The 13333-nt window shown below is 42.4% G+C and overlaps 1 protein-coding gene across 1 annotated transcript in view; it reads left to right on the top strand.

Annotated features, from left to right (window-relative positions):
• The window catches only part of SIL1 (SIL1 nucleotide exchange factor), a 63284-nt gene that overhangs the window by 26966 nt on the left and 22985 nt on the right, over positions 1-13333 (top strand). The window contains exon 8 of the mRNA XM_070738328.1: positions 11798-11894. Within this exon, the coding sequence (XP_070594429.1) occupies positions 11798-11894 (97 nt within the window). The remainder of the gene's footprint in view (positions 1-11797; positions 11895-13333) is intronic.

Raw genomic sequence — 13333 nt, 5'->3', positions numbered from 1 at the left:
TCTGTAAAGGATATGCAAAAGCGGTATGCTTATTGTTAGAAGCAAGACGGTCTCCCTGCATGCATTTCCAAAATAAGAATATAGCTGTGCTGAAGTCTTCTGTTTCTTTAAGAAAGAAAGAAAATATTAATTCAGGTGATTGTAGTCCATCCAGAGTGAAGAGAATATTTTGTGATTTTACAAAAAGAGCTGTCTTCTGCCTTATTTCGTTGGACACATGTTTCCTAAGTCCGCAAATCGAAAGATAAGTGAAAATCAGGAATGACTTTCCCCAAGGCTTCCTTAATCATTGCAGACATACATTCTGTTTCTAATTCACGGTCATACTGTTGAAAGATGTCTTAAAGCAGTGATGGTGAACCTATGGCATGGGTGCCACAGGTGGCACGTGGAGCCATATCTGCTGGCACGTGAGTCGTTGCCCTGGGTTAGCTCCAGTGTGCCTGGCCAGCTGATTTTTGGCTCACACAGAGGCTCTGGGAGGGCATTTTTGGCTTCCAAAGAGCCTCTAGGAGGATGGAGGAGGGCGTTTTTACCCTCTCCAGGCTCCAGGAAAGCCATTGTAGCCTGGGGATGGCAAAACATGAGCCTACTGCCAGAGGTTGGGATAGTAGCCTGTTCCTGGCCTTCAGAGGGCCTCCAGGGAGCAGGGGAAGCTGTTTTTGCCCTCCCCAGGCATTGGATTATGGGTATGGACACTCGTGCATGCACGATAGTGCACATCCACGCTCCTTCGGCACCCGAGGAAAATAGGTTTGCCATCACTGTCTTACAAGGATCCACTCCCACAGAAACAATAATTAGATGCTATGCTTGGCCAGTTCACATGGTTGGTCTCATGGCTATGTGGGAGTGTTATGACCTTGGAAATGCATTCAGTGAAAAATATGGGGAATCAGTTCTCATTGGTCCAAGTTACCGACACAACAGGTAGTCCTCAACTTGAGACAGTTCATTTAGTGACCGAAGTTACAGTGGCACTGTTTTTCACACTTACTTGCAGCATCCCCATAGTCATGTGATTTACATTCAGATGCTTGACAACTGGGTTTATATTTATGACGGCTGCTGTGTGCCGGGGGTCATGTGATCACCTTTTGTGACTTTCTAACAAGAAAAGTCAATTGGAAAGCCAGATTCTCTTAATAACCATATTATTAACAAACATGGCAAGAAAAGTCGTAAAATGTTGCAAAACTCACAACAAATTTTTCATTTAACAACATACATTTGATGCCCAATTGTGGTCGTAAGTCGATGGCTAGCTGTATTTCGCCATGCCATCAGCAAGAGGAATATTTCCAAGCTTTGTTCCCTCAGATGTCTAAACCATCATTATAATCTTATTTATTTGTTTATTTATTTGATTTTTATGCCACTCACTCCCTAGGGACTCCATGGATAACAGAATCCACTTCCACAGCTAAATGATGGAAACCAACATGTCTGGCTTTAAAGTTTTCATTATGCACATCTGTACAGGATAAGGCTATCAGCTATCACACATTACAGAGATATGGCTGTCAGAAATGACAGTATAATTTCTGGGGAACATGTTTGAAAATTGCTCCCGCCTGTGGCTTCTTTTCATTCCTCTCTTACAAGAATTTGATAGATACCATATTTTTCAGACTAAGATGCACCGGAGTATAAGACATACCTTAGTTTTTGGAGAGGAAAATAAGAAAAAAGCTAATTGGCGGGTGGGTCGGTCGGCCTCCCAGAATACCTCCAGCTGAAAACAGCTCTTTCCAGAGGTGAACTTTAGCAATTGGTTTGTTGGTTGTGAGCTCTGCCCTTTGCTTTTCCAGTCCCTAAAACCTCTGTTTCAGAGGCTGGCCAGGGTTACATTTGGAGTATAAGACACACCCAGATTTTCACCCTCTTTTTGGGGGGAAAATGGTGTGTCTTATTCTCTGAAAAATATGATAATTAGTGACCACACATGCTTTATTATAAAGCAGGGGTCCCCAACCTGTGGTTCATGGTCCACTAATGGATAGTGTTGGGCGAACCGAACTTGCATAGTTCGGGTCCGTGCTGAACTTTGCGGTGTTCGGCATACTGAACCCGAACCCAAACTTTTAAAAAAGTTCATGTTCAGGTTCGGCGTTCGCTCGAACACTGCAGTGGGCATGTGTGTGTGTGAGAGAGTGTGTGTGAGAGACTGTTATGTAAATACAGTGATACCTTGCAAATAATGCGTGCAAACCCATTAGGAGAATCCAAACTTTAAGGCTTTAAAAAAAAGTGGCAGGTGGACACGGTGAAGGCTAACGGAATGGAGACGGACAGCGAAGAGAAGCGAGGAATGGAGGTCCTAATGAAGGCTAACACCGCCCAAAATCTCTCCCAAAATCGCCCTTCAAAAGCTTCCTACGTTGCCCCAATTCCTCCAAAAATTGCCACTCCAAACGCTTCCTATCTTGCCCCAAATTCCTCCAAAAATCACCACTCCAAAAGCTTCCTACGTTGCCCCAAATTCCTCCAAAAATCACCACTCCAAATGCTTCCAATCTTGCCCCAAATTCCTCCAAAAATCGCCACTCCAAAAGCTTCCTATCATGCCCCAAATTCCTCCAAAAATCACCACTCCAAAAGCTTCCTATCTTGCCCCATATTGCTTCTAAAATCGCCCCTCCAGCCACTTCCTATGCCACTCAAATCGAGGTCCTAACAAAGGCAAATGGAGTGAAGAAAGGCAGCAAGGAGAAACAAGGCATTTTGAAAGGAGAGGTGAGTTTGGAAGACTTTGGAAGTGATTTGGGGTGGCTTAGGAAGCTTTTGGGGGAGCGATTTTTGGAGGAATTTGGGTGGCATAGGAAGATTTTGGAGTGGCGATTTTTGGAGGAATTTGGGGCAAGATAGGAGCTTTTGGAGTGGCGATTTTTGGAGGAATTTGGGGCAACGTAGGAAGGTTTTGGAGGGGGGATTTTGGCAGCAGGATGGGGCGGCTGCGGGGAGCAGAGGAAGCGGAGGGCTAGAGGGGAAAGGTGCAGGGAAATGGGGCAGCTCGGCGTTCCCCGCCTCAGGTGCAAGCAAATGGGAAATCCCAACAGTGACAGTCACAAGGCAGGGGAATCCCTTTGGCAGTCAGAGAGCGCAGGCGCAGAGAGCGCAGGCACAGACTCCCCTGGTGGGCGGGAAGCAAATGGGATTCCCCGCCTCCTTTTGCTTGCAGCGCCATTCCCGAGGCGGGGAAATTTTGGGCTCGGAGGCGGCTCGGCTCTCCACCCCATTGTGTCCATTGCCCAGGGCAACCCGCGTCTGTGACGTCTGAGCCTTTTCCGTAAGAAATAAAAGGAGACAGGTGGCCGCGGGGTGCTTTGGTGGAAGATGGGAGGGTGGGGCCAGAAGTGTTCAGGTTTGGCGAACTTACCCGAACTCCGCCGCCAAGTTCGGGTAAGTTCGCCGAACTCGAACTTTGTTGGGTTCGCCCAACACGACTAATGGACCATGAGGATTTGTAACCAGGTCACGGAAACAGCTGGCGAGCGCATGCGAACACGCATCCTCACTTGTGCAAACTCCATTTAAGTGAGCAGCAGTGGGTACTCATGACAACTGCTAGTGCAGAACCATCCCCTCTCCCCCCCCCCACTTTTCCGCAAAACCAGAAACGTTGGGGGAAATCTGTTATAAAGGACAACCCTTTATTTCAGAGAGCTGTCCTTTAGATTTATTTTTTCAAAAACTGAACTTTTGTCCTTTATTTCGCTCAAGCCTCTGGAATACAGTATATGTCTGAATGAGTTATTGGTTTTTAAGGAATTGGGGTTTTAGATTAGTTAGTTTAATTTTAAATTTGGATTTAGGATGTTTTTTATTGCTTTTTTTAATGTGTTGTAAGCCACCCTGACTCTTCGGAGAGGGGAGGGATATAAATTCAATCAATCAATCAATCTTTTACTGTATAAACGGTAGTATTTAATTGTGCCGTCTTTTACTTTCCTGTGAAAAATATGGAAATTTAACTGTCTTTCTAAAATAAATTTATATGCAGTGTTGGGTTTTTAGATATTTTTTGTTAGAATTTTCATTTTTGTTCAGTTCTTAGTTTTCTCTTGAATTTCCCTTTGTAAAGCAAAGTTATGACCACAAACAATTATTTTTATCCTTATGAACTGCTGTCTTGTTTGGCCTTGATTTTTTCCCCTCAAGAAAGTATGGACACTCTAACTACAGTATAATTAATCATCTGGAAAAGGGGATTCCCAGAGAAACTTTATCTTCTTGTATATAAATTCACGCTTTTAGGCAATATTTACTCTTCTCTGCATATTTACCAACTTTCCACGGCACACTTTAATTTGGCATAGATCAGGGCCTGACAAGAGCCAGCAAAAAAAACCCTAATGGGCTGCCAGCTGCCTTGCCAATATTCATTAAAAGCTGCCACTTCGGTAGCAGCTGCGATAACCGAACTGGCATCCACAGCCTTCTCTTCCAACCAACACTGGAGTGTAATCACCATGACAACCGTTGCTGGGGGCAGGCCCTTCTCAGAGAAGAGGCTCAGGCCTGGCAGGGAACAATAGTAGCTGCCTAGCAAAGAAGTTACATCACCTCCGTGTGTGTGTGTGTGTGTGTGTGTGTGTGTGGTGTGTGTGTGTGTGTGCCAAGTGAGAAGGTAGCCATGCTGAATTAAGCTGGTCGCTCCAGAAGGTCAAGGGGTTGATCAAAATTGCCACCATTCTTTTAAAACAGGTCATGGATTGAATGGCGCGGGCGATATTTTCTTTGTATATCACTCCTAGTAAAAGAAGAGTTTGCCTTTGAGTTGGTGGTGGTGAGGAAACCAGAGGCTTTTGAAGGCAGGAAGGTTCAAGGAAAAGAGCTGTGTTGGATCGATTCAAGGACCAGTTGGATGCAGCAAAACAGCTCCTCATAGAATGAAAGGAAGATAGTCTGGAGGACAGAAGGAAAAGGGGGGACATGATTGAAACATTTAAATAAGTTAAAGGATTAAATAAGGTTCAGGAGGGAAGTGTTTTTAATAGGAAAGTGAACACAAGAACAAGGGGACACAATCTGAAGTTAGTTGGGGGGAAGATCAAAAGCAACGTGAGAAAATATTATTTTACTGAAAGAGTAGTAGATCCTTGGAACAAACTTCCAGCAGACGTGGTTGGTAAATCCACAGTAACTGAATTTAAACATGCCTGGGATAAACATATATCCATTGTAAGATAAAATACAGGAAATAGTATAAGGGCAGACTAGATGGACCATGAGGTCTTTTTCTGCCATCAGTCTTCTATGTTTCTATGTTTCTAAGGGGAGCAGTTTTCAATTTCATGTTCCCCAGCTTATTATGCTGAAGAACACAATGTCTCGGATACCAGGTAGTCTTTTCTGGCTGCCATTGGCAAAGCCTTACGCTGCATAGAGATGTGTAATCAAACCTTTAGAGCCAGCCACTTAGTTGCCATCGCTTAGCTGTGGAAGCGGATTTTGTAATCGACTCTCTGCTCTGTGACTAAGTTATTGTTTTTGTGGATTCTGAATTGTTCGCTGTTCAGCTTCATTGAGTGATCTGTGCTTTCTGTAGCATGAAAAACAGAATTGGGGAGGGGGGAATCTCTAGACCATGCTTAATTTGATATAGCTTTCGTATTATCCTCCCTTTTTTTTCCTAGGCGAAAGAGCCCCATAAAGTGAAGCTTTTCTTTGTATTCTAACTGAAGTCAGCATGACCTGTCTGGCCCATCAAAGTTATGTCTAAAGGCACAAGATGCGGCAACCTTTGTGAAGCTTAGCAACTCTGGTTCATTGTTCCCTCTAATTTTTTTTGGGTGTGTGCAGAAAAGTAGTTTTTGAGCAGCACATTTTCATGCCTGAGCACCTGAATTTTTTGGATGAGGGGCTTATGGGCTCGCCGTTGGCTTGGCGTGGCGGGACACAAAAATTTCCACCGACTGCCATAGGGTACAAACAAGCAAACAGGAAACAAGGAGTAAGGTTTATTTGCTGCATGAGTTACTGTATATATGAAAAATAAAGGTGAGGTAAAGCAGTTGCAAAATATAATACAGTGATACCTCATCTTACAAACGCCTCGTCATACAAACTTTTCGAGATACAAACCCGGGGTTTAAGATTTTTTTGCCTCTTCTTACAAACTATTTTCACCTTACAAACCCACCGCCACCGCTGGGATGACCCGCCTCCGGACTTCCGTTGCCAGCGAAGCACCCGTTTTTGCGCTGCTGGGATTCCCCTGAGGCTCCCCTCGCTGGTAAACCCCACCTCCGGACTTCCGTTGACAGCGAAGCACTTGTTTTTGCGATGCTGGGATTTCCCTGCAGCATTGCAAAAACACAGAAGTCCAGAGATGGGGTTTCCTATGGAGGGTAACCTCAAGGAAATCCCAGCAGCGCAAAAACGGGCGCTTTGGCTGGCAAAAGGGGTGAGTTTTGGGCTTGCACGCATTAATCGCTTTTCCATTGATTCCTATGGGAAACATTGTTTCGTCTTACAAACTTTTCACCTTAAGAACCTTGTCCCGGAACCAATTAAGTTTGTAAGACAAGGTATCACTGTACTATCAAATAAAACCTCTTAAGGAAGAGGTCTTTCTCAGATTGAATATTATAGTGTACTTTTTTGTCTGATGGCATTTGTCTTCCTTGTAAGACTAATTTTAGGTTTTCCTCTTTAAAAGGTAATTGGTGAGAAGGCACAGGAGTACATGATGAAAAAAACCTTTCCCCCACCTGCAGATCTGGTTGAACAATTCACATGTTCCTCTGCTAGCGTAGTTGTACATGCAGGCATGTAGATAGGTACATATAAATTAAGCAGAAATGCGGTGTAACCAGAGTGACTGAATTACAAATGTGCTTCACAGTTACCTTCACAAAACCAACATTAACCCTTTAGTGACTAGCCGATGTATAGTGGAGTTCATGCAGTTGAACCAAAATGAATGTTTAGCCCACTGTGATTTCTTTTAAACCCAACCCCCCCCCCCCCAGAATAAGCACACTGACCTCAATAGAACTTTCCCCCGGCAGATATACTCGGACTTTTCAAATTCCTGTTTTACATAGTTCACATTATATGGAAACTCTAGGAACTGTAATCCGGAGGCTTCAAGAGGAACAGAGTTGACGGCGGATTCTGGAGGCAAATTTGAATTAAAGGGATGAAGAAAGCTGAAGGGACAATCCATTTGGCTTTAACTTGCCAAGACCTCACTGTGGTTTCTGCCCAACCCGTTCCCTTTTTTTGCGAAGCGAGGAAGCCCTTTCTATCCATTGGGGTTGCTTGAGCCCAAAAGGCGAGCTTCTCTCCCACACACACCCCTCCCCTGCAGCCGGTGGCTTGCGTCCATTTGCCAGGATGCTACTTCTAAGGCTCAACATTTTCTTCTCTTTTTACCCAGGGCAGCCCCTACCCTTCCTGTGCACCTTTTCCAGAAGAACTATGCAAATTGCCCATGACCAGAAAGTAAAGCTGGAGCACACAGTAGCCTCTGCAAGCTGCCTAAGGTTCCTCTCTGCAGGACTGGCTGAGGCAAGAATGAGCCTCGCTGGTTCTTCTTGGTTAGGTTTTCACTTCCCCTGTTTTTAAGTTCTGAAAACTGGGTGACTGCGTTCTCACATAGGCTCCTTCTGGGCTGCGGGTGTGCTCTCCTTTTTCCCAGCCATCACAACTGCATGGCAGTGGGGAAGTGCTATGTGGCAGTTTGTTGTTACGTGCGCGGCCGTGCAGCTTAGAGGGAACAGTTATACTGCCAGGCATGGGGGAGTTGAGATATTCCTTCCCCCTAGGCCATTACAAGTTATGCATGGTATGTTTGTGTGTATGTTTGGTTTTATAATAAGGGTTTTTAGTTTTATTATTGGATTGTTATATCTGTTTTTATCATTGTTGTTAGCCGCCCCGAGTCTGCAGAGAGGGGTGGCATACAAATCCAATAAATAATAATAATAATAATAACAACAACAACAACAACAGCAACAACAACAGTGCTCTGGGGGAAGCTGTAGGGGGAAGCCAGGAAATACAGTGGTACCTCAAGATACGAACCCCTCGTCTTACGAACAACTCGTGATACGAACCCGGGGTTCAGAAAAATTTTGCCTCTTCTTACGAACTTTTTTCGAGTTACGAACCGGCGTTCAGAGACTGCTGGGAAGCCGCGTGGCTGTTTTAAAAGGTGACAGCTGGGCGGCGGGGCTTCCCAGAAGCCTCCCGAACGCCGGTTCGTAACTCGAACAAAGTTCATAAGAAGAGGCAAAAATTTTCTGAACCCCGGGTTCGGTTCAGGAGGTTGCTGGGAAGCCCCCCAGCCCGGCTGTCACCTTTTAAAACAGCCGCGCCGCTTCCCAGCTGTCTCCCGAAGCCGAACGCGGAAGTTCGGCTTTAGCGTTCGGCTTCAGGAGACAGCTGGGAAGCGGCGCGCCTGTTTTAAAAGGTCGCAGCCGGCCTGGGGGGCTTGCCAGCACCCCCCCAAACCCCGAACCCGGGTTCGGGGGGGTGCTGGGAAGCCCCCCAGTCCGGCTGTCACCTTTTAAAACAGCCACGCTGCTTCCCAGCAGTCGCCGAAAGCCGTTTTTTTGTGGGGGGGGGGGTTTGGTTGCACGGATTAATTGACTTTACATTGTTTCCTATGGGAAACAATGTTTCGTCTTACGAACCTTTCGTCTTACGAACCTCCTCCTTGCACCAATTAAGTTCGTATCATGAGGTATTACTGTAAATGTCATGGGTAGATTGAGTTTTGGGTGGGTTTTTCTTTTTTACTAGCTAATGAGACTTTGACCCATTTATAATTTTTGAGGGGAATAGTGTTGGACTTGTTATGCTCTAACTTTTATGGAGGGAAGGTCTATTCTTGTTGATATTAAAAGGCTGACTCTAAAATATAATCATAATGCCTGAAATACATCACCGTGTTAATGGAACAGAAAAAGCCAGGGAGATGTGGAAAATGAGTTCGGATTTTAAAAAGAAAAAGATCAACAGATACGACTTTGAGTGGGCAAAATGAATGGAATAATCTGTGAAATGAAGCTGAGGGAAGAGAGCAAGGGAAGATATTACCTGGTTTAGAGCCGTGCTTAGAATGCAGGAAAGGCATTTTATTCATAAATGTTTTTTGTGATGCCTACAAAGATCCAGCCAAAATGATCTCTCACAGTCACATTATCGTGTCATTGGTTCTTTTCTCTTACTGTTTGTGATTATGCTGACCTTTTCTCCAATATCTGCCCATTGTTTATTATCTTGATATGTCTATGGTATTACAATATTGTCTTTGTGCTAGCTGGCACTGCTAGCTGCATGGAATGGCTCCACCTCTTTACTATTGTCATTTTTCTCCAAGTGAAAATGAAGAGTATTACCTTTGAAGAGAAGCCAGCATAATTGTGACATCTTACAGCATACTCATAGTTGATCTTTATTTCATATGCATTTTTATATCTTGGCTGGCATTAGAGGTTTATGTAAAGTTTTCAAAAAAAAAATTCTTAATTCTTAGCAATATCCTCCAGTCCATCAATTCATCATGAAACTGTATTTTCCTCTTCAATGTTTCTATATCCTTGGTCCTTTTACATTCAATATGCTGCCCCCCCCCCCAAACCCCCCCCCCCATGTTGTATCTCCTCTAAAACTTTCCAAAGATTTGAATTACTTGGGAAAACTCTGCTTCTTAACTTAGACATCTGTCTTCTTTATCTATCCAGTCCTGTTTATTCAATATTATTCCTGAAATCTGTGTGCAAGGCATATTTTTATAGATACCTCTGGAATAGCAAATATCCTTTTGTAACAAATGAGAGATGCATGCAGTCAAAATAATTGTATACCATTTTTGTCAGTTTTTATTCCCCATCATTTTCCTTTGCCATTTCCCATATTTACATTCAGATTATAAACCACATGAAATTCAAGCCTGCACTGTGTCAAGTCTGTAGAGAATGCTATATAAATTATAGCAACATCCTACCGACATAAAAAATATATTTCTGTCTATAGCTGTCTACAGAATACAGGTAATTCTTGTAGCAGTTCTACCAGTCACGAACAAGATCAAAGAGGTAAAATTGAACTCAAAGGCAGAACTAAGATTTTGAAGTTCAGACTGACAAGCCAAACATGTTTTCAGCAAAGATAGTCATGTCTTCCAGTTTGGCAAGGGTGTTGACATTGATCCTGCCAGTGAAGTCCTTGGGCAGATTGAAAGGTAAAAACCACTGATAGCTGTATCTGCCTCCAATATAGTCTAGGCTTGGTTGTTGATGGACATGGAAGTAACTCCTATTCCCCAACTGACTATGAAATGCAAAAGCATCTCTATTGTAGAGACCTCTCATCCATGCCCCACTATCCTTGAAGAATGATTGCTATTTTCATTCTTATTATTTTCCCCCCGTTGTAACCTAACACAGCAAAATCAGGATTTGATACACAAGAAGTATAGCTCGGGATTATTAAGGCACAGATAGTGCCAGTAGCTGCTCAGGAAATATGATTTCAGGATAGCAAAATATGAGTTATCACATACATCCATTTATGTGGAAGCCACAAAAGAAGGAAAGGAAGGAATCTAACAATTCTCAAATTTTAGTGGCCATTTCCCCTGATAATGTCTAGAAAGATGTGAGTTTTGATCTTTTGCCATTTCTGACCTAGAAGATAAAGCTAGACTCTTTGCTTAGACAACTAAAAGATCTAGAACCCTATTGTGGCAATACTACTTTTTTTTTAAAAGTAAAGGAGCATGCTAAACCTACCAAGTTTGTCTTTCATTTCTGCACATTAGACATGTTTGTATAAATGCTAAATCTGTTTTTAGTAGATGTGCACATGCATACACTTCCTGTAGAGATGCGTGTGGAGTGGAAAATAGTTTTTTAGTTATCTGAAATGCACATTGCCTTCTAGAAGTTCTGATGAACCATTCTGGATGAGCTATGGCTAGCAGGAACAAAATGGTTGCCATGCCATGATTATGTGATTCAACACCCTGTTCTTGAACAGTTTCCCTCTTGATGTCTTGAAGCCTTCCTTTTCTAACATTCATCTAAAAACATTTCCATACCTGATCATTCTTCCTTCATATTGGAACTATCTCGAGCTGAGGATAATGTCCCACAATGCCCTTCTGAGTGACACTTTCTTTTAAGTCAACTACCTTCATACTGTAAGGGTAAAATGAAGAGGCTTCCTTATATAAGTCAGATTTTGCTCCTGACCATGGGACACAAATTAGCTGAAACCAAACCTGCGAAGGTCCCAATCCTGCCTTCCCAGCACTTTCTCATGCCTTGCCTTTATCTGTTTCATCATTGAGTTTTTCCTCCTCAAAAGTAAAATGGTAAAGTAGAAGTTTAAAAAAACCCAACCATTTTTGGCAGCAAGGATAGCAATGTGAGGCATATTGAGAACCAAATGACCCTATTTTTATTCCCTATCTGTTTTTGTTCAGGCATCAGCCACCCAAAAGCAACTGCATTGTGCACAGAACAATTTTTGCACGAATTACTCTGTGCATCTGTAGCTTGCACTTAAAATGATATTGTGTTGCCTCATCTTTTCAAATTGTTCCAGCAGGTGGCGACTTATGAAGCTAAACTGACATCCAGTAGATACTGTTTTGCAATAGGATCTCTCTCCAGGGCTTCATATTCATTTTCAGCTTTGCAATATATTGTTTTGCTTAAAAAAATAAAAATAAAAAATCTTTACACAATTATTTCTTATGGAAGCCAGATTGCAGTAAAGTTTAAAGGATGCTGAAGTGCTTTTGACTGAAATGAGTTTTTATTTTCTCTCTTCCCAGCAACCCCAGAGTGCAAGTTGCAGCAATTCAAGGAGGTGCTTTACAAAAATTGCTGGTTATTTTGGCCACAGATCAGTCCTTGGCAGTAAAGAAAAAGGTATGGGGTGTGTGTATATGTGTAGAACATGTAGAATTGAACATTTTACTAGAATGTTTATAGCCTTCTGTGCAGGAATGTAAATATCCAAGGCTGAATCATGAGGACGGCTGGCTAAAAAGTAAAATTACATTATTAGATTATTATACTGTAATTAATTCAGAAAAGAAGTACTGTTATACTTTCCCTCTGATATGGTGAAGGGTGAGACATTAGAGGAAGCCAAAGAGGGAACTGTACAGTATATTATACATTTCAGTAGTGGGTTACTATATTATATTATATATTATATATTATATTATATTATATTATATTATATTATATTATATTATATTATATTATATTATATTATATTATTATACTCTAATAATGTTAGATTATTCCTAACATTTAAAGGTGCTAGCATTAATCGGCAAAGGTCATGTCCCTTTGCTCATTAATGCTAGCCGATCTGGGCTAGATGGTCAGTAGATTTCAACAGAACAACAACGATAACAACAACAACCACAACCCTTCTTTGCTTCCGTCTCGTGGTCACTTGAATTTTGCAGCCCAGATCTGGTAGTCCAATCACCAAACAGCTTTGAAGGTTGAAGTCTTCCTTCTGTGATAATCACCGAAACTTGTTGACACTTGATCATCTCACTGAATTTTGTGAAGGCTTTGGTTGCACGTAAGGCACCACGTGGCAAGGATATAATGGCTTTGAGCTTAGGCAATCCTTATTAAGCCACCTTTTGCTCCTGGAAGATATGTGGGATGCACATTTTAAAAAAGTATTTGTTTAGTTTGGTTTATATTCTGACCATCTTCACAGAGCACACTTACAATCTGTATTTTTAAAAAAACAAAAACCAGTTGGTTGACTGCAATCTCTGTTTAGTCATAACTTTATCCCAATCCGTGCCCAAAGTTGCATGCGGCAGAAAGACATAACATGACATTAAAAATGCATTTTACCTAGTTATAAAATCCTAACATATAAGACATTTTTTTCTTGTACAAGGCAGTGGCAACTGTGTAAGGATTTTGTGACTCTTCTGGAGATGAGGATAATGATTCATTAAACCTGTATCCAGCCTGGTTTTCTATGTTAATCTTGTCTAATAATAAGAAGCAGATAAAGTCCCCCGCAGACAAATGGCATTTTGGTTAGGAGGTGGAATTATGGCACCTTTTGCTGCAAAAAGGACCCATGTGGGATCAAAGAAGCAGCAAAGAACCATGTGGGCTAGAGGCTCACGTTCCTCCAAGTCACTGGGACAATTTAATTCAGAAAAGAAGTACTGTTATACATTCCCTCCGATATGGTGAAGGGTGAGACATTAGAGCAAGCCAAAGAGGGAACTGTACAGTATATTATACATTTCAGTAGTGGGTTACTACTGGTGCAGTAGGGGACTGTGCACTGATAACAGCTGCCAGATTGCGCAATTTGT

The sequence above is a fragment of the Erythrolamprus reginae genome, chromosome 1 (genome assembly GCF_031021105.1).
Source record: "Erythrolamprus reginae isolate rEryReg1 chromosome 1, rEryReg1.hap1, whole genome shotgun sequence".
Classification (NCBI taxonomy): domain Eukaryota; kingdom Metazoa; phylum Chordata; class Lepidosauria; order Squamata; family Dipsadidae; genus Erythrolamprus; species Erythrolamprus reginae.
Note: the sequence above shows the minus strand (reverse complement) of the source record. Positions and strands in the feature narration are given on the sequence as shown.